General features: G+C 44.6%; 1 protein-coding gene across 2 annotated transcripts in view; it reads left to right on the top strand.

Moving 5' to 3' along the window:
- MXD4 (MAX dimerization protein 4) overlaps positions 1 to 26,552 on the top strand; it is a 41,078-nt gene that overhangs the window by 524 nt on the left and 14,002 nt on the right. Inside the window, exons 2-3 of one of the 2 annotated variants that reach the window (XM_074587393.1) lie at positions 300 to 399; positions 9,855 to 9,884. In XM_074587393.1, coding sequence (XP_074443494.1) covers positions 300 to 399; positions 9,855 to 9,884 — 130 coding nt within the window. The remainder of the gene's footprint in view (positions 1 to 299; positions 400 to 9,854; positions 9,885 to 26,552) is intronic. The other variant, XM_074587394.1, reaches the window with a different exon arrangement.

Genomic DNA, 26,552 nt, shown 5'->3' with positions numbered 1-26,552 from the left:
CCCCCCACCCCCCCAGCGCAGCGTGACAAGGGTTTGCATGATCCGCCTCGTTTTTCACGGGCACACCAATAATCCTCCTCATTTCGGCACTTTTTTTTCCTTTTATTTTTTTTCTTTTCGGTTTACCGAGTTGTTGTATTTCTTTTTTTTTTTTGGTCTCGCTTCTTTAAGAGATGCCAGAATAAAATCCAAACAAATCAACCAGAAAAAATTCTGTTCTCTACCCTAGCGTTCCTGCAAAGGAGGAAAAAAATGCATGGAAAAAAATATATTGCCACTAATGCTGACTTTGTCCCTAGAAGCAGAACATGGCTATGCATCAGTGTTACCCTTCGATAGTGACTATTCCAGAAAGAAAACAAAGGCAGGCACCATGGCCAGAAAATCCCAGAATAACAGGTAATAGACGCACCGCTTTTTCAGAATGAATCGGCAGCTTTTCCAATGTGTCTAGCTCATGTGCAGCGCATACATTTATTAAAAATAATAACTAATCCAGTGTCTTAGTTTCCCCCATCCCGGTAGTCGCCATTTTTTTTCCCTGGATGGGCTTGGCTCTGTTTTGATCTCTCATATAAACACTGCCACGCGTACACCATCTCCTTAGTACTCACTGCACTTCTAAACCATCCGCCCTCATCGCTCCTTCTGCTCCGCGCTCACCGACAGCGGCTTTTACTGCAGATCTTAACACCATAATCGCCACCCAGACTTCTCTTTGCATGGCACTAATTTCCCCACCACCACCACCCGGCATTTATTTATAAACCACAGGCAGCGATCCGGCCGCCTCCCCCATCGCAGCCGGAGCAGATGCAGCCTCCGGTTGCAGCGCTGCACCGGGCTCCGGGAGGGGGAGCATGTGCGGGGCGGTGGGGGAGACCCACTCCTTGCACTTCAACTTCTCCTGTAGGTATGAAGCGAGAAGGTGCTGGAGTGAACTTGACCTCTCTGGGGCTTCTGCTGCACCGTCGGGTCGCCCTCCTTCCCGCCGCATGCAGATCCATCAAAGTGCACGGCTCGGTGGTTTATTTATTGTGATTATTGCCCACCTTTTTGTCATGGTGGTGGTGGTTTCGTTGTTTTCCCGCAGCCGCTACCTGTGCTGCGATGGCATGAGCGGCGGGAGGGCTGCTGTGCGCAGGCTCTCTGCAGCTTTGTTTGCTGCTCGGGCAGCGGCTGTGTACGTGCAGGAGGCTGTCTTACAGGGACAGTGCCGGCCCCTGCCTGCCTGGGAGCTCCTCCGGTCCTGTGCTGTGCCTTGCTCTGCTTTGCTCTTCCAGGGCTGCTCCGGAGAGGACTGAGGAGACCGTGCCCAGCTGGGCCTGCTTCGCCCTGGAGTGGGGATGCTCTTCCCTCAGCGCAGGCTCTGCTCTGCACGGTCGTGCTGGATGGTGGCTCCTGTAGAATAGCCTAAAATGAACTCGGCTCGCACGTGACGTGTTTTCCAAACGAGCAGTGAGTCTCGGCGGGCCTGCTCCGCACTCGCTCCTCCAGCGGGCATCCCGCAGGGCAGCGGGCAGCTGTGTCTGCTGGTGCTGGGGAGGTGCGGGGCAGAGGGCCAGCGGCCACTTGTGGGGCACCGGAGGTGCAAACTGAAATCAAAAGCCGATGAGCTCCCTCCTTGAGAAAAACACGAGCTGCTGAGTGCCCTGCTTGTGCCTGCCGTGGCTGAGCAATGTGTCTTGAAGATATCTGAGGGGGAGCAAATTGTTCCCCTATGTCCCTACTGCAAGCAAGGCAACCATTTCAGGGGGTATTAATTGCAGTACTCCTACATTTTCTTGTTTTAGTTGAATTCTTTGTCTCATCTTGGAGCATAGAGAAGACGTCAGTTCAGTTTAAAAAAGAAAGTCATCAAGAGTGGGAGGCGGGTCTTGTTTCCTGAGACACTTTGCTCCTGAAGATTTTTAATTATTTTCTTATAAAGTGAGCTCACTGCCTTTACAAAAAATCCACAGTTAGCCAAAACAGGTCTCATAGGATTTCCAGCTGTAAACTGCTCATTGAATTGTACGGATTTCTTCTTTTGTGTCTCTTGCATTCGAGAAATCTGTGTTACTTACACAGCTATTATTCCATCGTTTCCGTTCTTAGGTCTCTTGTCATCCACTGCAAAATAGTTATTTGTCTGAACTGTAAGCTGCTTTCAGGAGTTTTTAGGAGAGGATTTGTAATCTATCAAATACAGCAGAATTAAAAGATTTCTGGTTACAGATTTGCTAGCGTTATTAAAGCTTTAACCAGTTATTAAAGCTGAGGCATACATGTCTGCTTGCAGTTACCTTCCTGCTTTTTCTTCTGCCTGTAGATTTATATTTACCTCTTCAGTCTTTTGCTCTGATTCGCACTGTGGAGCAGTGGCAACCTTCAAAAATGCCATCCTGCAGTACAGGATATATACATTTACTTACACTTTCTTTTCTTCTAGCTGCGGTGGATTAGGGGCGAGTAGTTTGTGTTGCGGGACAGGATAATGCTTGTCAAGAAACGGTTTCAGGAGTGGCCACCAGCAGGACAGTGGTTTGCCTGGACACTGTGCTTGCTTGCCGGTGAGGGAAACAGAGGCGCATTGCTTTAATGCAGCACCCTGCTATTTCAGGGACAGAAGTGCAGCAGCAGGGCCCTGTGGGCACGTCTGCATTGTACCTGACGACTCTGTGCCCCTGTCTAGCAATTGCGGCTCAAGCCTGCATGTGAGCTTAGATTTGAGGGGGAAAAATTATCCTTACATTTGAACATCCAGTCTAAAATGCATGAAGTTAATGCTACCATCGCTGGTCTGTTATTATTTGGAGCTTATAGGCTGTAGGCTCCGAGCCCCAGACTAGAGTCTGAATTTTTGATAATACAGTTAAATCTTCCTGAGCAACTCAAAGATTAACAGAGGGAGACGACTGGCCAAAGTTCAGAGGATCTGGAGTGGTCGTGGATGATGTGTACCACTGGGCAAAGTGTTTGTCCATATTGTTCCACTTTAAACATTTTCCAGACGTGCTGGGTTTAGAGCATCAGATTCAGGCAGGCATGATTGTGTACATATCTGAAATTTATGCCTTATTATTGTGGTGTTTTTCTTACATATAAAAATATATACTTTAGGTTTCAAGAGTAGGAAAGGAGCAGAAAACTGCATGTTTCAGAACTGCAGGGGCTTTGTTGTTGTTTTCATTGTCTATTTTTGTATCCTGCTGCTTGCAGCATCTGATCAGATTAAAAAGTGAGATATATATAAATGTATTTTATTTTTTTTCATGCTTTATGAGCTATACATCTATAAAAGCACGAAAAACATCGGAAAAGAAGGGAGGAGGAGAAAAACTGTCGGATGTGAGGAAGCCTGGCGTGCTGTACCCTTCTTTGTTCTGTATGTTCTTCCCCTGTGTTGCCTGCCGGCGGGGGCTGAAGAGCGTACCCTGTGTAGTACAGGTGTGCTGACCGGCTGGCTGCGGGCTGGGGGACCAGGCAGGGATGGATTACAGCTGCCCTCTTGTTCAGCGAGGGCGCTGGTGGATGCCTTCTTCCTCTGCCGAGGTGGTGGGTGATGTTCACGTAAGAAACCATTTCTTGAGACCTTCATCCTCTTGTCAAAGGCTGGTGAGGCCCAGACCTGCAGGAGAAGAAGGAGGAGAAAGGCTGCCTGGCCTTTGGACAGGATGCTCAGGTCAGGGCTATAAGAGCTTGCCAGCCCCTCGATTGCAATTAGGTGAGAAGTAATTTTGACAGGTTTGGATTCATGCAGGGAAAAATACCAACAGAATTGCATTTAATTAACCAAAATCTGTAAGCTTTCTGTCCACTGCAGGAATTTAACGTTTTTTGCTTTGTCCACTGATAGCTTTGAATCAAAATTGGAAATGGTCATTAGCAGTTTGTTGCTAAACAATATTCTTGGGGTTATTGGTAGCAATCAGACACAGTTTTTAGCCATTTCTTTTTCACTTCTACATTAAAATTAATTGATTTTTATGTGTTTTCTTCTCACTCAGTTTCCTATGGTGTGCCCTTTTCCGTGTCACACGAATCAAACTGCTTTGTTTTCTCTGTCTTTCCGGTTTGCTGTTTGTACCGTGTCCTCAGCTGAGATTCAGACTTATTCCCCTCCAGTGGTTTTGACCAAAATCCTCCAGCAAATGAAGCTGTATTCTTGTGTTGCAAAGAGGACGGGAGATTGGAGAAAGTCACAAGATGGACTTTTGGGGGGAGGTAAACCTAGGTCACATCTTCTTGTTATACTTATCAGGTGCTTGACCACAGTATAATAAATGTCTCCTCTTCACAGAGCAGTGTCTCTCTGTCAAGAGTGCCACACAATCTAATAATTCTTGTTCATGTGTGGTTGGAATTAAAGAAAAGGCATAAGCCAAGCAGCTGGATTTAGTGCAGTTGTGCCTTGGAAATGTTAATCACAAATATTCAGAAGTCCCCCCGAGCTTGCTGTTTGATCCAAGGAAATGGAGAGGTAACATGTGTGTGATGTGCCGAGGAGGAATACAATGCAAATCTGAAATTCGGTGACGTTTGCTCAGGAGGCAGGGCACACTGATAGAAAACCAAGCAAGCCTGGAGATAACTGGGTTGTCCTGTGCCCTGGCTGTAATGACACCTACCAGGTGTGGGGTGGTTTGAGCTGTGCGTGGGTGTGAGGTGCACATCTGCCTGTGCATGGGGGAGCTTGGGCAGCCGCTTTTACATGAAAGGGTCAGAAATAAGGTAAAATGAAAACTAAAATCAGAGTGCTAGATGCCAGTCTACTGAGGTCACGGTTAAATTTACTTGCAGAGCAAGGAATTGGACGTCGGTGGTGCAGTGTGTTTGGCCCGTTAATTTAGGAGCTGGTTTATTGAAGGAAGGGGGAGCTAAACAAATGCCCGTTTATAAATATAGCTTCTGTATCTATTAATTAATATTTTTGCTCATGTGTTATATAAATAGACTTGTACTTGGTGCTCTGTTCTGGTGAAGGGTTATATCTGGAAAAAAGATGAAAGCTGCATTTGGTGTTTCAAATAAAAACAGAGCCTAATGTCCGAATTCCTCTGTTAATGTTGGCTCATGGTGAGGGTCAACCTGTGGCCTGCAGAGCAAGCCCCTTGCTCCATGCAGATGTTATTCTGTGACCACACAAAGCAGCTTAGGGATCACAGCCTGATTTTTATTTTGTTTTTCCTGAATTTTTTTTTTTTTGCGTGAGGCCGAGAATAAAACACTGCAAAGCAGACTGTGCAGACATGGCTCCTCTGCTTTTTTGCCTGGCTTTCTGAATTCGGTAGATCCCTCTGTGTTTGCTTTCCTAAAGCTGGTGGAAGAGGTACAGAAATATCACCGCACTTGTTCTTAAAATGGATGCATTTTAGTCCCAATATAATAGGTCTCACCAACTGGTCTGTCACCTCTGAGGAACTGCAGTAGGTCTGCCATGTCTAAGAGTTGCAGGATTCGTGCAATTGAGGAAAACAAAATGCCACCTTAATAGAAGCGTGTTGGGACCTCGCCGCCACAAGCATGTGGCAGCACAAGCTCGAATGAGGTCCTGGAGCCAGAGCTCTGTGTCGAGGCTGTGCCAGTATGCCTGGTTCCCAGATCCCAGCTGAATCTGCAGGGCTGGTTAAATTTTGCTATGAGGAGAATGCAAAAGTAATTTTTAGTGGATTAATTCCATACAGGCTGTTTCTTCAACAAGCTGTAAGTGATGTGTCCAGTTTAAAACAAATGGAAAAAAACCCGATGACCCCAGAGCAGTGAATACTGGGCAGGATGTCTATTTATGTGCAGGTTTATTGCTGCACCACTCCTCATTTCAGGCGATTTGGGTGGTGGGCTGTAATATTTGCAGGTGCGTCCCTCGCCAGGTTGTGTGTGTGGACAGGAAATTCCCTGGAAGCGAATTGGGATCCTTGCAGCCTTAAGCTGTGTTGCAGTCACAGCTAGAGAAGACTGTGAGTCTATGCCCACCTGCACCCTTGGGAGTGGGAATCAGATGCGGACACTTAGTGTGTAGTCCCTTGTAAAACTTCTTGCTCTGTTCTTACTCTTTTTGGCCTGGACAGAAGGTGAAGTGCAGGCAATGCAGTTTGCATGTGGCCCTCCAAGTGCTGTGTGACCTTAGGTGGAGCTGTGTCCTCTGCACGTGGGTTCTCAACACCCTGCCAGCCCTGCCTGCACCAGAAAGCCCTGGCGTGGGCAAGGCTCTTGCCACCATTTTAAGCATTTGGTTAACTAGCCTGCTGCGCTCCCTATAGCACTTCAAAATGCATTGGCACCTGGTATCAGTGACTTGTGGCCTGGACCTGGCTCCCATTAGCCTTGGGGAAGAAGTTTCAGCAGTGTTGCTGATATGTCCTGGCTTTTGTCAGGAGTTGGTGCTGGTTTCCTTCCAACAAGATGCAGCGTCTGGTGGGGCAAATGGATGGAGGAGTAAGGGAAGATGATTTAGTAACCAAACAGGCAGTGCCTCGTGTGTATGGTGAAATCTCAGCTTGGTACACGTGTGGGCAGTTCCTGCTGCCTTACCTGTAAACTGGTAGAAAGTTACTCTTTTGCGGGGGGGCTTGTCTTTCCTGGGTTAGTCTTATCATCTCAATTAGCACCTGTCCTAATAGTGATGAACGTTGCATCAACTACGTGCTCAAACAGGATTACCTAGAAGTCTTGTTCAGGGGAGGGAGGGTGGTGGAAGGGGACATCCTTAAGGACTTGATGTTGGAAGTGGCACAGCATCTTGCAAACTAACAACTGCATTTACTTGGCTCCTTCCCCTTCCTTCAGGTCTTCTTTTGACAATTTATTCTCAAAGAAAATTTAACTACTACTTCATAGCTTGTGAACTGCTTGGCATTTGCTAAAGGGATATTAGGGCTGTCCCAGGTCAACAATGTAGTCTAAGCAGCAGCATTGCTGATCTCTTCCTTCTGAGTCTGTGATTTTGCTGATAATGTTTTTTTTGTTGGCTTTTCCCCTTAATTTTTATCTGAACCTTTTTATTGACACTGTTCCTTCATCACTGCTACCCCAACTCCCCAGGTTTTGACTGGAGATACAGAACCTGATATACTGAACTTAAGCTAAACACCAGAAGTCTTCCTTCTCTTGCAGCCACTTTTGAAGGGCTCCACTAGACCATTTGTCTGAAAACCACAGTTGTACATCTGTCTCTTCTATATAAATATGGATATCCATGTATCTTCTTAGTCCAGGCCCCCACCTTACCTTTTACTGAAGCAATAAAAGACTCTGTTTTAAAATGGAGGTACTGCTTGGGCTCCTGGTTTGTGTGTAGACCCATTCTTACGGGTTTTTTCCTTGCTTCAGGTTGCATGAAGAGCAGAAGGTGATGGTTGTTCTTGAAATATACTGTGCTGTAGACAGTGAAGGAGAGAATAAAAAAATTTTAGAGAGAGTATCATCTCTTCTGAAAACAAACCCAACAAAAAAATAAACCATGCTTATAATAGGGTATTTAGCCTGTTCTGAAGATGGAGCAACTGTCAGGTAAATGTCAAAGCTCTCAGTTTTGGTTCCTGGATAGGGCCTGATAGTTGAGGCATTAGTCAGCCTTTCTGCACCTCCTGAAGTGTGTAGCTGGTGCCCGTGTTTGCACACGTTGATTAGGCTTCTGCATCCCAAAGAGGCACGTGTTGGCCACCACTCCATTTGGTAGCTCGCATAACCAGAGCAGGCAGCTATGCCCCTTAGACCCAAAACTGGCCTGGCAGGACCAGGTGAACATCAGGGTCACCCTTGGTGAGCCAGAGGTGCCTTGTAGGTGTACTGCATGCGGAAGGACTTCAGGTACTCATTGCATCCTCTCTTAACCCAGCAAAATACTCTGTGCAGGCTGAATTTCTTGGCCAGTGGTTCTGCTGGTGGTGCACGGGCCCCATGCACGCTCACTGGAGCTGGGTGTAAGCTCCTCTATAGCAGGCAGGTCAGAATTGGCTAGTTACAGTGATCGTGTGTACATCTTGTGTATAATTGCCAAAAAGTTCGGGGAGGTCATGCCATAGGGCTGAATCTAGGCCAGCCTGTATTTCCTTTCTCCCAGAGCTCCCTGCGAACAGTGTCTTTGTGCCTTTGGCAGGCCCGTTGGGGGTGTCTGGGGAGAATGGTTTCTCCTGAACTTACATTTTCTGTGTGTTTTCGTAAATGTTGGCGGATTTGGCATAGTGTTTGTCACTTTTCATGGAGAAAAGGTTTGAGCTATCTCTGTGTGTGTAGGAGTAGGAAAATAAAAACAATGTTCCCTTATTATGGTCAAATGGCAAAGGCAGTAAATCACAGCAAACCCAGCCCACCTTGACCTTTTAATGTAGCATAGAATACGTGTAAAACAGTTTCAGTGTTGCTGCATTGGTCAGGAGCATGGCACAGTAGGAACACATACGTTACCCGATTGTGGCTCACTTGATGCAACAAGTTAAAAAAAATGAAATTCATAGGCTTTTCGGAAACATTTAGCAGGTAATGGTTGACATAGCTGATGGCTTGGTTACAATACTGGGATGCTTTCCAGTGAAAATGGATTAACATCAGTGCTGAACTTTGTACGCATTTGAGTTTTCTTCTACCTGCAGAGGGGCAGTTTGCTTAATTCCTTGCAGGATCAGGAGCTGCGCCGGGCTGAAATAAATTGCTTGTGGATTTGTTCATTGGTTATTTCTTTGCATGAGCTTTGCTTTCTTTTTTCCCCCCTCTCTGTGTCCGGAGAGATTTCGTCATCAGTAACACCTAGGTATGCCGCAGCAACCAGCTGCCTGCGCGTGTGCGGCAGGGAGAGGCAGAACGGCTTGCCACTGGGCAGGTCGTGCATTCGTGCAGGAAGAATTTCTCACCCTGGGATGTCTCTGCTCGCTCGATGGACTGTGCACTTGCACCTCCACAAAGCCATCTTGGTCAGCACATCGTGCCCAGATGCAGGCAGGGGTTACAGCATGTTACAGAAGAGCTGCTTTGATGTAATCTGCCAGCTGTAAAAGCTGCCACTGCCTCGGTACCTTTTGATCCTTACGTACTGGCAGTGTTTTCAGAGTGTTTTCAGTTGGACAAAACTAGAGGTCTGGGAAGTGGCAGGTTTTGAAGTGGTGACGATAACTTAATTTTAGGAAAATTTCTAATCTAAGCTGTGTAAATAAATAAAATTAATATTTCCAACTGAGCCAATTAAAAAAAGAATCTCCAAGAAGTTAGGGCTGCCTTCTAAAGGCAAAAAACCTGAGGTATTGATTGTCACAGGAGAAGGGGGGGAAAATAATCTCAAATCATAGTAGATTGGAAAAGAATAGCATACAGATGTGGTCAGTTCAGGGACCATGATTTTATTACTTTTTTTCTGTTTGTAGACTCAGAATAATTAAGAGGATTCTTCTCTTTTTGCCATTAAGATGTCAACAGCAACAGCAGTGGTTAGCTGCTGATTTTTCTTTCTGCTTCTCTGTGGGCTTGCGAGCTGGCTTTTTGGGTGCTTTTTACTCTTACCTGCTGCCATTTAGATCTTCTAACACTTTCTGCCCCCTCATAATTTTTCTTCACAGATAAAAATCTTGTGGGCTGTTTTTATTACTAACCTGCTCAGTTTTTTATGTCCAATTCTGTCTCTGAATCTATTGAACGTTAATAAATGCAAATTTATTATAATTCCCCCCCAAACCCACGGTTTACTCATGGAAATTAAGTTGATACCTTGAAGTATCTAAGGGATGTAAAAGTGAACCAATTTAACAGCGAAGTTGTTTCATAATCCATATAAATACGTGTTTTAAAGAGCTCTTTTGCAACTTACGCAGGTGCTGGCTTTTAAATATTCTAAATCTTGGTATCTGTCCTTTTCTCTAATATTTCTTTTCTCTTTTTAATAGGTCATCACACAACGAGCTAGAAAAACATAGGTAAGTCTTCAGAAAAAAAATAATTAAAAGATATATGTCTGACATTAGAATTACCATGCATATTGAAGAATATTTTGTTGAAATTGTTTTGATTCTGCTCTGAATAGTTTATTAAGTTGGGCTTTTTTATCAACTAAAATCTAACAGGTATAATATCGTTTGGCTTTTTTTCTGTTGTTTGGTATCCTATTTTTGAAAGACCCCTGGTAATTAGCTTCAGACTGATTAATGCTGTAACTGGTTAACCATATTGTTACTAATAAAGAATCTGATTACAGCATCTGTTTGCTAGAGGTGTTAAATGCTATAAGTACAATCAAAGTATTTTGTGATTAAGGTGGATGATTTTCGGGGAACAATATGTCACACAGGGTTATTCTATGTTTTTTTTAAAGTATGCCTAAAGTGCAGTTAATTTTCATCTTGCATGTAAGTACCTACAGATACGTTTTCCCCCTCCGTCTGCTTCCTTGCTGGTATGTGTCCTGTCCAAAGAGCTGTGTGTGGGCTAGAAATCAGCAACTCCTGAGCTGCAGCCCTGGTTCTGGGTATCCAGTGCTGTGAAAAGCTGTACTTACTTACCAAGGACATTCATTAGACCCTGAAGACCCGATTTTTAAAGAACTCACGTTTGCATAGTTTTGGAGGCAGCCTTTACCATCTATTGTATCTTATCAGAGTTTGTTTGCAGATGGGCTTTTTAGCTGTAGGAAGTCTCCTGGGCACCGCTTCTGTGAAAGGTGCTCCCAGAGAGCTGCTGGGTGCAGAAGGTGCCCATCTTCTCACCAGCTTTCGGTTCCCCAGCTGGGCAGCGCCGTGGCACCCTCACTGTGGGATCGCTGCCTTTCACTTACCATTCAGGCAGCAGGACAAACTCTCTTTCAGCTAGCTTTTTGTTCTTTTTTTGTGTAGCTTGTGGTCTTTCGGGTTTCGTGCATCCAAAGAAAGCAAGGGGTGTATGTGTGAATATGACTTAAACCTCTTTGCATGCTTCTCAATACGTGAAACGTGGTTGATGGCACAACAAGATTGAACTCACGGGTTTGTTTTTTTTTGTGTGTGCGCTGTTCTGTGGACGCAGTTATGTAGCAGCTAGACCATCACTTCCCTTGCATGCCTACATGCTTTCCTGTAGTTTAATTGTAATACGAGTAAACTGTAGCCCTGCCTGATAGCCACGTGGTCATCCTAGAGATGAGAGGAACCGGGGAAGGCTCAAGCGCACAAACACAGGCCTGGGCTGGAGAATGCAGTGCATTGGCTAAGGCAGTGACATCAGCTGGCAAAAGTTCTGCTGACAGAGTCTTCAGGAAAATAACTTCATGCAAAATTCTGTCCTTTGGTCACACTTACTTAAAAAAAAAATAAAAATCTTTGGCCCCAACTGTGCTTCTTTCTCACTCTCATTTTTTTTTCCGTCATCTTTCCAGATATTCTGTTCCATTTCTTCCTTTTCCCCTGCTCCATCATTACTGACTTGTCACCATCTAAACTACATAGTCCTTTTTTGGTTTTTCTTCCAGTCATTTTTATAACCTGAGCATGGAGTTGCCTCTTCTTCCCCCTGCTCTGCCTTAACATGGTTAAGCAGCACAGTGAATGAGGCACAGCAGCATTTACAGCAGATGCAGGGGCAGAAGAAGAATCTATTAATTGTTCAATCTCTGTTCTCAGTTTTGGTTCTGTGTTGTATCTTTGTAGTAGCTGGACCATATAGTATTTGCCGTGCTAGCTTTTCTTTCTCTGCCATCTCAAGGTCAAAATAGGTAAACTGCAAGGTATGTCTTGTGATTATACGACTAATATTTGTAACTGCTGCTGCTTGCTGTACCTCCTACAGTTACACTGTACTCGAAGCCAGATTTTATTATTCCTGGTGAGAACGTGCAAATTAGTGCAAGATCCTTGTGTGTGCAAACAGGTGTTCACAAAAGCAGATCAGGTATGCACAACTGTAGTTACCTAACGTATTGGTGCGAAGGACTCTTGCAATTTTAATTTTTTTTTTTTTTTAACAACCCCCTCCTCTAGCACTGTCGGTGTATGAGCTGATAATACTGATAGTACTGGTTTTTACTCTGTTTTACTAAAATTGCATTAAAATCCACTGAGCATCTTGTAAAGTTTAATGCAAGATTCACAGCCTTACGGAGTCCCCATAGCAGCTGGTCCTTGCAGCAGAGCCCGTCCTCTTCCCCTCGCGCAGCCCTGCCCTGCTGGCTGTGAAGCTCTAGATGTTGATTTTGGAGGTAAATCCTTTCCAGGACCAGTGCCTTTGACTCACCACTGCCATGATGTTTCTGGCTGAGACGCACTTGGTTATCTCACAAGAGCCTGTCAAGGAGGAAGAGAGGAGATGGCTACTCATATCCTCCTCCTTGCCCAGTCCCTCACGTGGTATCTGTGGGCTGGACTGAGCGCTGGAGGGCAGGGAAATGGCTTCCTCATTTACAGGGCCTTTGTGTCCTGGATGAGGGTGGCCAGAACTGCCACTAACCAGAAAGCCACAATAGCCGTGTACTGGTACGTGGTGCTGTTCAGATTATGCATTGGTGTTGCACATAAGAGGTTTTTTCTCTGGTTTTGATGTCAGTGGGAATGGCAGTGGTTGATCTCTCTGTGTGTGCAGACTTGGACGTTTGGCACCAGTACTTTAATTTGCATTTTCTACTGCTGGGTCTCTTTTCTCTTGAGAGGATGCTCAGAGAAAGGCAAATGCAAGCAGAGACATAATTCCAACAAAACCTCTTGTTACATGATAGAATTCAGGCTACAATTATGGTAAAGCGTTTGTTAGCAATTCATACATAAAATTCCTTTTTCTCTGCTTTAAGCCTCCCTAGAATACCCTGCTCAGAACTTCTGTGTTTGTACATTATAGTGAAACTGAAAGGACTCATCCCAGTAACGACAGTCCTGTCTTGGTCCTGTGTGATTGAGGTTTGCATCTGAAAGCCATGAAACAGGAAACCCCGTAAAACGAGGAAGGCAGGAAATCTTCTATCCTAAGGACAGATGAGGTTCTAGAAGATATTTTAATAATTGCAGACAGGTCAATCAGAATGGCACACATACGTAACTAGTTCCAAATGGCAAATATATACATGCGTATTCGTGTATGTATTTTTTGTTATTGTTTCCAGCCAGAGCATTATATCAGTAGGCTTTCACAGAGCAACGTAAATACCAAGTACATTGGTAATCACGACTTGTTGCAAGGCAGTTTTTTAAATCGACCTAACCTGACAGCTGTACAGAGGAATTCAACTTTCATAGTGTAAAAAATACAAGAATCCCTGAGGGACTCAAGCTTCTTAAAAAGACACAGCATAATCTCATTTATTTGCATCAGTTTTACTAGTTCTACATTACAACGTAAAAGCCAAGGTATATCCCCCTGGAGATTGTACTGAGAATCTTCCCGCTGCTCTGTGAAGGCAGTGAGTCATCCGCCCTCTGCTATTCATGTGTGGACTTGTCCCCCCAGCTTGCGCAGGGCTGCGGGAGGAAGTGACACCTCACTGCCATAGTCCATCCTTTCTTGTCGGAAGCAGATGGAGCCCTGATGAGGGATACCAGGACCACGCCATCAGGGCTTCTTCGGTGAGAAAGCCATTTCACCCCTGCCTGGCTGTGAGGAGCTCTGCTGCAGGAGGACTTCAAGATCTTGTCATTTCTATGGCTAAGTCTTTGAAAATAGCTTGTGAAACTGAATGTTTTTAAAGAACAGCTTTTCAGAATTAGTGAGGAAATTAATAAAACCGTGCCTTGAAATTGGCGAGCCACGTGCTGCTGTCCCCAAGCTGGCACCGTGTGAGCTGAACGAGTGCCTTGGCTGGGTGACCATGGTACAGCTTGATCTAGATGGATGGTTATCTCCTGCTTCGGTCAAACTGTTTATATTATTCTTTGGGGTTTCTTTTGGTGTTTTTTTATTCAAGGAGGGAAGGGGCAGATCAGCAGGGGTAAAAGTTGTCCTGCCTGCATTGCCCAAAATAATAAACTCCTGGCAAGCAGTGGGAGTATAATTCGAAGAGGGAGCTGATGAATGCCCTTGGGCAGGATGGACCCGCAATCTTGAGCACGGCAGTGCTCAGCAGTGCAGCATCCGAGTTGCAAGTGCTCTCCTGCTTGGAGGAATCGGCAGATCCCGTCCCAGGTCCCTAAGCAAAATGCGATGACCCTCATTTGACAAAAGCAGGTCCTGCCTGACGAACCTGATTTCCTTCTATGACAAGATGACCCGATTATTGGATAAGGGAAAGGCTGTGGACATTGTCTACCTAGACTTTTGAAAAGCATTTGACACTGTCCCCCATAGAATTCTCATGGAAAAAACTGGTGGCTCATGGCCTGGATGAGCATACGATCTGCTGGATCAAGCACTGGCTGGCTGGACGGTCCTAAAGAGTGGTGGTCAGTGGAGTTAAATCCAGCTGGCGGCCGGTCACAAGTGGTGTCCCTCAGGGCTCGGTCTTGGGACCATTTCTGTTTAACATCTTTATTGATGACCTTGATAAGGACATAGAGTGTATCATCAGTAAGTTTGCAGATGGCACGAAGCTAAGCGGGAGTGTTGATCTACATGAGGATAGGGAGGCTCTGCAGAGAGACTTGGATCGATTGGATTGATGGGCCAATGCTGATGGAATGAGCTTCAACAAGGCCAAGTGCCGGGTCCTGCACTTGGGCCACAACAGCCCCATGCATCGCTACAGGCGTGGGGAAGTGTGGCTGGAGAGCTGCCTGGCAGAAAAGGACCTGGGGGTTCCAATTGATACGCGGCTGAACATGAGCCAGCAGTGTGCCCAGGTGGCCAAGGGGGCCAATGGCATCCTGGCTTGTATTAGAAATAGTGTGACCAGCAGAAGGAGGAAGGTGATTGTCCCCCTGTACTCAGCACTGGTGAGGCCACACCTTGAGTATTGTGTCCAGTTCTGGGCACCTCAATACGAGAGAGATATTGAGGTGCTGGAGCAAGTGCAGAGGAGGGCAACGAAGCTGGTGAAGGGCCTGGAGAATAAATCTTACGAGGAGCAATTGAAGGAGCTGGGACTGTTTAGTTTGAGGAAGAGGAGGCTGAGGGGAGACCTCATCACTCTCTACAACTACTTGAAAGGACACTGTAGAGAGGTTGGTGCTGGTCTCTTCTCACAGGTAATTAGCGATAGCACAAGAGGGAATGGGTTCAAGCTGCAGCAGGGTAGGTTTAGGCTGGACATTAGGAAAAAATTCTTCACGGAAAGAGTGGTCAGACACTGGAATAGGCTGCTCAGGGAGGTGGTGGAGCCACCGTCCCTTAATGTGTTTAAGAGTCGTTTAGATGTGGCGTGTAAGGGAGAACTTTGTAGAGTGGAGTCGATGGTTGGACTCGATGATCCCAAGGGTCTTTTCCAACCTAAATGATTCTATGATTCTATGAAAGCTGGCAAGCTGAGCCGGGTGGAGGTAAAAGGCAGGCGTTGCTGTTGGAAGAGGTGTACTGTAGGGGCATTTCCCTGCTTTCCTGTGGAAGTTGCTCTGAGAAGAAGTGCACAAGTGTTTAGCTCAGTCACTCGGTGCTGGTGGGACAAGGGAGCAGTTGTCTCTTGTTTCAGGGCTCAATAGTTTGTATTGCAGTGTGCTGAGGCCACTGTGGAGATGGCTTGGATCAGCTGAGTGAGACAGCCGTGAATTTTTAGAAGTACAAGATCAGGTTGGGGAATAAAAGAGACATAGTGACTCACCAAAGGTTTTGGTAAAAGAAAATAAACCTTTCCTTCTTCCCAAGTGAGCCTAATGTATGCATTGTTCACGGTGCTGATCAGGCGGAATCTGAAAGTGTTCCCTTGCATGCGGAAGGCAATGCAGTCCTGAGTTTTGAGTATTGCTTTGTGTATTCTTTAAACCTAAAATCTTGCCACAAAAAGGTTGTTACAGCACATCATCATGTGTATGAAATAGGTATCTGTATATAAATGCAGGTTTTGATGAAAAATAGTTTTTGATGGGAGCATTATGATGTACAGTATTAGTTGATAAAGTAAATAGAGTAGGTGCCTCTGAAGTTAAGTTCTAATAGATAGTCAATTTTCTCATGCAAGAAGTGCAGATGAGCTTGCCGGGAGCACAGTTGTATTCATTCACATATACACAGTTAGATACATTCATAACATTAATTTTACCCACCAGGGTTACTTGGAGTTTAAAGCTTGTATAAACTGAGAGAGTGCATAGATGGATGTCTTGAAATTCTATCTGTGGTTCTTCATGTTACTAAATTGCAGGGTTAATGCAAAGCATGTAATCGCCAGTTGCTGATAAACTTGGAAGTTTTGAAACAGAACTGAAAGGTCATTGAAATAACAGCGTACCAAAACAATGCTTACTGTTTATTTTTATTATGGGCTGCCTTTTCAAAATCGCAAATTACCATTGCAGTTAGTACTATTATGCAACGTAAAGGTATAACTGCATTGATCCATCACCTCGAATGGCTATGTTGCAGCCACGAACTGAGGAAATCCCCTAACGGGCTGCTGGAAGTAAAGTACTTCCAGGGAAGGATCACCCAGTACGTGTCTTGGTGCAGTGCTTCCATCGTGAGTTTAACCCGGCCCAGTTGCACGCTGCTGCTGGGTCCTGCTTGCTGCCGGCACAGGAGGGAGGGGAGCAGCTTGCTTCTTCAGCCACTTCACTTTCCTGACCCAGCTCACTGTCACAAGGCACACCCAAATGCCAGCACAGGGAGAGGGCAGGATCGCTTCTTTGAGTGACAGTATTAATTTACAGTACAGAATAGTACAGTCCACTTCTTTGTCAGTTTAATATTTCTCCTAAGTATCCAGTTTTGGCTGCTATTGCCTGGAGAGTGCTGCACTGGATGGGTCTTACTGACCTGGTACAGATCTCATTGTTCTAATGGGTCTATAAAAACTGCTGCCATTTCTAGGGCATATCCAGATTACACACAAACCATCTAGATAATGTGACTGCTACGTTAGTGGTGGGAACCATCTCGTCTTACTAGCAGAACTTAACCTCTGTATTATATCTGTTTCTTCTGGTTTTCTCATCAAGTAAGGAACTTGTTACACCATCCAGTTGGTGTGAAGTGGTTTATTGCAATTCAAGTGAATTGCAGTAAACATACCTTTGCACTGCTTAAGCAAGGTAATGTCTCAAGAGTCTGACTTGCCTTTGTGAGAAGACAGCTACCATGGTTTAGGCATCAGCTGCCCCTCTCCACACCCGCCCCCCCCCCCAGTTATTACCGCCTCTCTGAGGGTGCCAGCTGGTTAGGTGAATGGGGTTGCCTCAGCCAGTGCAAATCTGTCTCAACTCAAAACCCCTTTTATCTGTCATTTAACTACAGGTTTCAGAGGGGCAAAGTATATAGTGGCATTTGTGTCTTAAATCGCTGTAGTAAGTTTTTTTTGTGGAGCTTGTTTAGCAAAGTCTGTATAGAACTGGACCCACAAAACTGCAAATTGAATCCTATGCTCTTGTCGAAATGCCCCATGTTTCTGAGTCTGACGAATCCGTGGAATTAAAGACATGAGAAGGTTTAAAGCTTTGCACTGAAATGCTATTCTTTCCTCACCTTTTCCCCATCTTTAGGCAGTCAGCAAATGTCCGTACCTGTGGCTTGTCCTGTACTACATGCTGCAGTAGATACTATAAATGCCCATGCACTGAACTGCTGTCTTTTCAGTGCACACAGCAGCTCACCTGATTATGCACTCCCAACAAAAGTGTCTTCCCACCTAGACTGCTTGTTTGGAAAGGAGGAGTATATTAAACAGATGAAGCTTGGAAGTTAATCTGCTCAGGAAGTTATATTCCAGATGTCAGAGATGTACACATCCTTGTGCTTTGGACAGAGCTTTTATTCAGCAGTGAAAAATGGGCTAAAATACAGTCTTGACTAAACTGTAATGTCCTTTTTCCTGCTGAAGTCGGCTTTGAACTGCGGAGCATAAGTGCAGTCTTGCACTGGTCTGGGCTCCAGAAAGCCATGTGCTTCCTGGCCAGCCAAACAGCCAGCAGAAAGCAGATGGGCGAGAAACCAAGTGCATGCGTTTTTTCCACTTGAATTTGTTCATCCCTCTCTCCAAACATAAGTCCATTGTGTGTCGGCCTCTAATGGACTATGTGAAAGGTGGTTTATGTTCTCAGCATCTGCTATTTGACCTGGCCAGTTCTTATCCACCATGGTAGAAAGAGTAGGCTGGTCTTGTACAAAGTGGAGGTAGACGTACCAGACTTCCAGGTACTTTCAGGACCGCAGAGACAACAGCTAGGTGCTGATTTCGTGCAACAGGGGAAGAGGTGCCTGGTGGTGACCGCTGTCTCGATTGGAGGAGAAAAAGATTTGTTGAATTAGGTATTAAAAAAAAAAAATAAAGTTTTCCTTTTAAAGTTGCTTAACTACATCTGGGCAAGTCAGCTGGAACTTGATTTTTTTATTTATTTTTTTTTTAAGGTATTTAGGCAGCTAATGGGCTTTAAGAAGCTGGCCTCTAAAACGAGTCTTATGTAATGCATTGGGAATCCTTGGCTGAATCCCAGCCAGCCCACAGATGAAAACTGGGTGTACTGAAGTGGTACCTGCCATGGTTTGAAGAGGTGGCAAATGCACCTGAAAGCCAGCAGCAGTGCAGCTCCGGCTGTTTAAGACAAGGTTGGCTCTGCACTCAGGATTCACTCCAAACCTGCAGGAGGCTGGATTATTTTCTCCCTAGTATGTCATGAGCACAAAATTTTGATGACGCAGTGTCCCTGGTTGGAGTAGAAATTAAGGGAGCAACCTAGGCTATACTCCCTGGGTTGCTTGTCCTGTTCCCTGCTGTCCTGCCTCTGTGCTGTATTGGCATCTCAAGCTCTATTTTCAGTGTTCCTTTCCATGGGCTGCTTACCCGTTTGAGTATTGGATATACTGTGGCCTGTTCCCAAATTCAAAATGTCTCTCTCTGGATGGAACAATGTGTACTGTCCTGTTACAGCTCATGCTGCTCTCCCCTCGTGGTCTCTGTCAGTGGGTGGATTTACTACACAGAATTCCTTTGCAGGTCAAGTAATTTTTAGTCTGTTTTTTTCCCCTTGGTACACATGGTGGTTTAGCATGTGTCAGGCTGTGGACCCAATTCTGCACCCCACTCGGGGGATTTCAGTAGGAGCTGTGCGTGCCTGCCTGCAAGCTGAACCCCATACCACATCTGGGTGGCTACAGGGGATGTAGTTAAGGTTCCAGAAACTGTAGCGAGCATGAACATGTAGCCAGCAGATCATAAATGTGAAGAAGCATAATGCTCTTCCTTCACAGCAGCTTAATTTGGGCCTTTTTTGGAAAAAAAACCAAAACAAAACAAAATAAAAACCACACAAATAAAAACTCCATGCATGCGATCCAGTTAAAACTGACTTTTCTCATCCTAAAGAACCGTGCAATTCACAAGAATGGATGAGATATTCCTTCCCCCCAGCCCCTCCCTGTTTTTGGAGGGAAAGGGTTGTTTTGGGACTTCATAGAGTGCTGTGTTTTGAGATGGAAACTGAAACATGTATACTGAGCTGTGTACACATCCTATTAGAATAGAGCAGAGTGACAGGACTTGTCAAATGATGTCAAGTGGCTAATATTATTGTTTAATTCTAGTTTATGTTATGCAATTTTTTTCTATACAAATTAGTGTAACTAATTGTGTAGTGCCTGGAGATCGGTGTAGCTGATACAGAAGAGGCGTGTGCTTGGATGTATGTACATGAGGTCATCTGTTGCAATGCTTCTAACTTGAAAACTAGTAACTCTAGTTGCAGGATACATGCCCTACATTAAGAAACCCCAAATTAGGTTCTACCTTATAGCAAGAAAGCAGGAGATTCAGGGAACAGTCAAAGACTACATCTGAATGTGGTAAAACATCTCTAAAAGGTTGGGGACCTACTTGTGAATGCTCTCCTCCAAACTGCTACCTTGGGATTAATGGCTAACAAATGTATCTGCTTTTCTTTCATTGATGTTTCAATTTAGGTAACTAAATGAAGATACAAGGTGCTAAATAAGGGGCCTGCCTGGCATGTAATTCCTGCCAGAACTCAGCAGCTCCTATTGAAGTTGGGAGTACTGTCAGTGTTTGCAAATACTGGCTGCACAGACACTGTGTGTCTTACATACCACATTAACTGGTATTTACAAAACATAAAGGTAGCAAACCCTGTAATTCCCCCAAATAAGCTGACTTAATCCCGATTGGTAAATGCTGTTGTGTGGACTGCTGAAGTGAACAGCATGGGTGGAGCAAATAATTTCTGCTAGGGAAATTTGGGAGCTTGTTGTGTGTGTGTTTGGCTAGAAGCAGTTACTGGGTTTAGGTGCTAACAGGTTATTTGAAATAGACTGTGAGATGTCTTGGTTCCCACTGCCTGATTTTACATACTCACATGGCAAGTGGGTCCAAACTTGTGGCTCTTCCTTCCATTGCCAGATATCCTCAGTACGCTGCGCTTAAGAAATCAGGGCTGAGTTTTGTGAGGAAGAAAGAAGAAGAAGAAGGAAAGAGAGTTCTAAAAAGCTGTTCCATACCTTATCATCCCAAAATGGATAATTTTCAGATTCTGCTCGGCTGCACCCTGATTGGCACAGAGACAACCAGCTTTGTATTGTTCAATGGAAAGGGAAATAGGACGGAAATTAAATTATAAACAAGGCACTATCTGTGCTGTGGCAAGCTAAATCTAAACTTTGAGGCAGGACTGTCAGATATCTGCAACTCTCCACTGTCCCATGATTTTGTCACTGTCTAGGGGGGAAATATTACATAAGTGTTGCTCAGCTTCTAATTCATATGAAAGTAAGAGTACCCATTGTAGCCTTGGAAGAGACCATATTTAATTACACTCAGTGCATTTAATCCTTCCCCTAAATTTGTTTATATATACACCTCACTCTGTCTTTTCTATCCACCTCTAATTATGAGCCTTCAATGATGGAGTTGGAGATGTACAGCAAGACATTTGGGGACCTGTATTCTTAATTACTTTGGGGTGATTTCTTTTCTTCTTTTTCTTTGGTGTTCTCACTTGAGGTCTGAACCTGCCTTCGGCTGGCTGGAACAGGCACCTTGATGTTGTTCCAGGGGACCCCCACTGTCTCGTTGGAGGACATCTCAAATATCTACAGCGATAAAAGACAGCAACATCCACCACCACCCTTCCCCCAAAAGCCAGTTAACTTCATTTGTGCATGCTCAAGCTGCTGCCATTAGCTACTCCCTCTAAGATGGCCACGAAGCTTTGGTAGGTACAGGTGCTGAGGAAGTATTAGCAAAAGCAAAAACGGAAGTAAGATACAGCACTGAACTTAATTTGCCGGTCAGACCTTAAAACTTCCTACCTCTGAAAATGAGAAAGTGATTGTTTAGGTGCTGAACTGGAGATACAGTTGCCTTAACTCTGATTAGGTTTTGAAACTGCAGTGTGAATTGCTGTTGTTTCTTTTCGCTGCACGTGGGAACATGGAGTCCTTACAGCATCTGTCAGGCTAGTTAAATTGGACGCTTGGTATTTAGTTGGCATTTGGATATAGAGGTACAATAGACAATAAAACCACAGTCATAGGTATCCACTATTGCAGATATTAATGCCTCGCCCTCTTCATTTAACTTGGTGCAGGAAAAGGCTGCTTAATTCTGTCTGTCTGCCATCCCAAGGCCTCGTGCGCAGTGTGTGATGGGAATGCGTGTTTTTAATTTAGCTAAAATAATTCAGCTTGACTTGCCTCTCCTTTAATTTGGCATCATACAGTGGTGTAAAAACCAAATAAATCTTGAACACGTTTCTCCCCTCATTTGACATACGTATAAAATAAGTAGGGCTATAGGGAGGTTTAGAATTAGGCAGAAAAAGCTCACTAGGCCTCGTACTGTGCTCTCTTCACTTAGTGCTGTGCTACGGCTCAACATCTCTAGGCTTCTCTAAGCATTGTAGTCTTCCCCCCCCCCCTTTTCTTTTTTTTAAGATCCTTCCTGTTGGCAGCTGTCCTGAGACACGATGTTCTTGCTTAGCATTTTGATGTGGGGAAACAGTCTGATAATTAAAGCCGGTTTCAAGCCACGAGCTGATCTGTAAGCAATGACTTGCTCTGGGGTGTTGTCAGTTGATAAATGTGTAGCTTGTGTGCATGGAGCCACGCTGCACCTTGTGCCTGAAGCGCCACATGAGAGGGGCATATACACTCCCCAGAGCCACTTGTGGAAGAGACTGACTGCATCCTCTTCAACCACCTTTTGGCGAATGGTTAATTTGTGGAAAATTGTAGTTACCATCCTGTTCCCCTCTGTGCGTAAACCCAGTGCAAACCTGTTTCTGTTATGCAGCTTTTCCTTGTTTAAATAAATGCAGTTCTCTTTGACCTATGCTCTGTAATGGTCAACAAATTACTTACAAGAGTACCATGAAAGATGGCAAATGAAAACACACCTATTGCAGAACTGCAGACAGATGTCATGGGTTTGGATTTGGTGTGCAAATGTGCTTTGCAGTGTTCCAAGTCTGACGAGGACCAAAGTGTTACCGCACTCATGTAAATGGTGGCGAGTCCTAATCCACTCTTGGGGATTCAGTGGGGAGTGTGTGTAAGTATGTGTGTACATCTGTGTAACGTCAAGTGGGAATTAAAACTGCTTGATACTGGAATGGCATGATCTTGGAATGGCACTTTCCTTATCTAATTGGGTCTGACACTATTCTGAGGTAGCAGACAAAGTTAAAATCTGAAGTCTCCCTGCAGCGTAATCTAAGAAACTTGAGTGCCAGTTAGACAGATGGGTTTGAGAGGCCTAATTTAGGAGGACTGCTAAGTTGCAATGTGTGCATTTTAATGTGCGAAACAAATGGGTGGAAGACTGGATGAATGAAGTATTAAATAAGTTTATTAAAAGCATGGCTGATTATTTTTTTTGTAGACTCTGTTTTCGAGTGTGTATAATGGTATTTCCATCACTTGTGTATTTCCCCACAAGGCACTGTTGTTCATCTGCCTGTATTAGGTAGGTACTGTGTGATGCTCAGCTTGTGGTACCAGGTGATACCTCTTTTGCTATTGCTTTAAAGCATTTGAGAGGTAAATGTTAAAAGACAATCCGTAGATAACAGGGCTAAAAATAGAAGACACCTGAAACAGAAATTCCTTTTCTAGAGGTGTAAGAATTGTTCGTATTTGTCTGACATTGACTTGAAGGTTTAAAATATAGAAAACTGTTCTTTATAGATGAGCACAACCTGAAGGCTGAACTGCTAAAATATAGGTCAGAATCTCCTTTTTTTCTCCTTCCCCCCCCCCCCCCCCCCGAGGAAAAGAATTCCATACAAGGGCAAAAACATACTGCGGGGGATTTCAGCTGTTTCTGTAATGTTTGATTTCTGTTGCCTCAGATTCTTGTGAGGTCAGAGATCTTATTGCCTTTGGTCAAAGGATGGAGAATCCTGTACACGTAAATTTGAGGTGGTCACCATCCAGGAAAGACAAATTTGCATTATGTTTGTTTGTGATGTTTTTGGGAATCCCTGTATAGCTTCTAAATTCCTATTGACATTTCCCATGAAGCACATCTCAAATTTCTGCATGTTGCTGTTACTTATCTCTGAGACCCAAGACAATGAAGGGCTGTTAAACCTTTCATGGCTGTTTTTCAAATAAGAGCATCTTAAGAGAGTGGGATGGCTGAAACCTGGGGATAGCTGTGAGGACAAGCCTGGCTGCAGGGAGGAGTCTGGAAAAAAAACAAGGAGAGAGGAGATGAGGGTGGTCAGATGTCCGTCCTGCAGCTCTTAATACTGTGGAGCCTGGGGCAGTTATCAGTTAAAACAGATACTGGTCAGAGCTGCTGCTGTCCCACCTGCCCCAGAGTCCTTGCTGACATGGTCCTGCCTCTGTATTGCCTTGCACAAGTGCTCCTCTGAGTGCCTGCCACAAGCCCATGAAAGAAAAGCACTGGTTGGAAACTCACCACTGTATTTTGGTTTTGTCATCTTGCTAGGCTGGTCTACAGGCAGTTCAGGCATGTAGATGAGTGTGTGGTGGGGTAGCACCAGCCAGGACGACGCCTGTGTCACATCTCACATGCCTCTGACAGGTCATGCTCACTTTGCAGCAGGAGGAGAACTTGAGTGGGAGAAGGTTGAGGAACAGTATGGCAAGAGGCACTAGCTGTGCCACAGGGCTTTTATTTCTCCTGCTGGCTGAAGTAAAATGTGACTCTGGGACCCCCATCAGTCTGTCTGCTTCTGCTGTCAGAGACGCTCCTGAAGGGACAGCACGTGGGTGGTCTGGCCAGCCACCAGTTCCAGTCCAGTGTCTCACACTGGTGTTGTCCAGGTTGCTTTACGGGGTGATTCCAGCCTAAAGAGAGCCTCAGGAGCTGCTGTCGTTTGCTCATCTTAGCTGCTGCCCATGGCTTACAGCCATGCATGGGCCACCACAGCCCACCCTCCAGTGGGAACTGGAGCACAAGAAGCATCCAAGTTGGCTTGTAGGCATTTTGAGAGATGAAGAAATGTTGATGTAGCTGAGTGCTTGTAATTTAGGACAGGCAGCCGTCATTGCACTCAGCTGGGAGCTACTAGAGGGATGGGGAAAGGAGGGAGAGGAGAAGAGGGACAACACGAGCACCAGGGTCTGCCAGGCATCCCCTCTCCCGGGAGTCAGCAGCTTCCCTCTCGCAGACCAGCCAGTATTCACCTGTCCCAGCTTGCATCCCAGCTAGCTTTCTGCACGCTGCTGCCAAGAGGCTTAGCTGGCCAAATATGCAGACATTTGTGGCACTGCAGATACTTCCCTTAACTTATGTTTGCTGAAAGATGTAGGACTAAGTTCTGGTTTCATGCATATGTTCTAAAATGTGAACAAGCCGTCACTTTTGGAAGGTTAAAAGGCAAAGTTAAAGTGTGAAGTCTTGGCTCAGCAAGTGGGCTGAAGTGACGCTAATTGAAAGTAAATAAAATGCACTGTGAATGCTGCAGTATGCATTTGTATATCATGAAATAGAGAACTTAAATATTTTTCAGTGATAAAATGCACAAAGCATTGAAATGGTAAGCTCTATAATGGGCAGCAGAGGTTTTCTTCTGCATTCCTTAGCGTTAGGTACAGCACCAGACATTTCTGAGCAGTATTCACATGAAAACTTGCAGATGACTAAGTTCCTAGCAGCACTGACTCTTTGAAAGCTAGTGATGGTAAGATACACTTGCAGCCATAGCCTTTGTAGGCAGTTGATGTCTTGTGTTTGGGTACTTGAGAGGTACCCCAAGACGAGCAACTCCCTGGCTGATAGAGCTATCTGGCTGGTTTCAATTTAGCATAACAGATGCGCCAAAATATTCAGCACAGTGAAAATGCATATTGAGGATGAAACTCGTAGTTAATACTAAAGTAAATAAAGCAGGGGGTTGCCCTGGTTGTAGGGCTGTTGCATTTAATTCAATAACAATCACTGCAATTAGACACTCGCAGCTTTTTCTGCCTGTTAGTTGCCACAGTGCGTTGCCAGGTGTTGCTGCTGAATTTAGTTGCAGAGGCCTCTATGAGGTGTTAGACATGGGCAAGAAATGCCATGTGGAACAAAGTTGGAGGAATCTTCACCTGCAGTACAGACTTCATATGGGGGGGAAAAAAAGGCATCTATTGCAGAACACTGGTGTTTGGCTTATCTTTTCTTGGATAATTAAAAGCCAAGAGGTTTGCTGTAAGGGCACTGCTGAATTTTCTGGTTTTGACTCTGAGGCACTCAGCTGTGAGCAGGCGTTTCACACATCTCGTAGCAATCGGCACACTGGGTGCCTTGCTATGGTACAGTGCTTTAATACTAAGAGGTTTTCTTTCCTTTTCCCTAAAGCAAATTTGTTGTGTAGTTGAAATATATTGTGCAGCTCAAGCATGAGCTAGAGCCTCTTTTGGAAAAAAAATGCATTTGAGGAAAAAAATGTATTTGAGAAAGTATTGAAAGTGTTTCTAACTGAAATAAATATGGAAGAGTCAGGATTTTATACTTGAGTGGAGGGTTGTTACCTTCCATCGTATGTAATATTTTGCTGAAGATATGCTGAATTCCATCTGGACCATTAATAAATAGGTTTCTTTAGAACCATTTTTATATGATTGAATTTCTGTGTTTTCTTAAGATGGAAGTTTATATATAATCTCTTTAAATGCCTTTGCAAACAGATGTGTTTTAATTAGTACAGAATCACCTTTGGTACTTTATAAAAACTATTGTAAAGCTGTAAATACATCATTCCTGACACTTACTTTAAGAAAAGCATTAGCTTAAGGAGGAGTGAGACAAGTATGCTTGAGTACCAACTTCTGCTAAGCAGAGTGGGGTATATAATTACGTGTTTACCTACATTATATGTATGGCCATGGTACCCAAGAATATAAAAAAATAATATGAACACATTTAATTTTTAGTACCATTAAAGGCATTTGCAGCAAAATTATGTCATCCCTCAAGAGTGTGACTGTGCATAAAATAAAAAGAGCTGAAGCCCTTAAGAGATCTTGACTTGCTGTGTCAAGCTCTCGTAAGAAAGGGTTGATGTTGGAGTCAGAAGGCAGGCAGAGTTCCTCGCTCTGATTTTACCTTGGTGGCAGGTGAAGCCTGAAGTCGCAAGGGGGAAGCTTTTACT

Source organism: Larus michahellis, chromosome 5, assembly GCF_964199755.1.
Source record: "Larus michahellis chromosome 5, bLarMic1.1, whole genome shotgun sequence".
Lineage (NCBI taxonomy): Eukaryota > Metazoa > Chordata > Aves > Charadriiformes > Laridae > Larus > Larus michahellis.
This window is presented reverse-complemented; position numbering and strand designations above follow the sequence as displayed.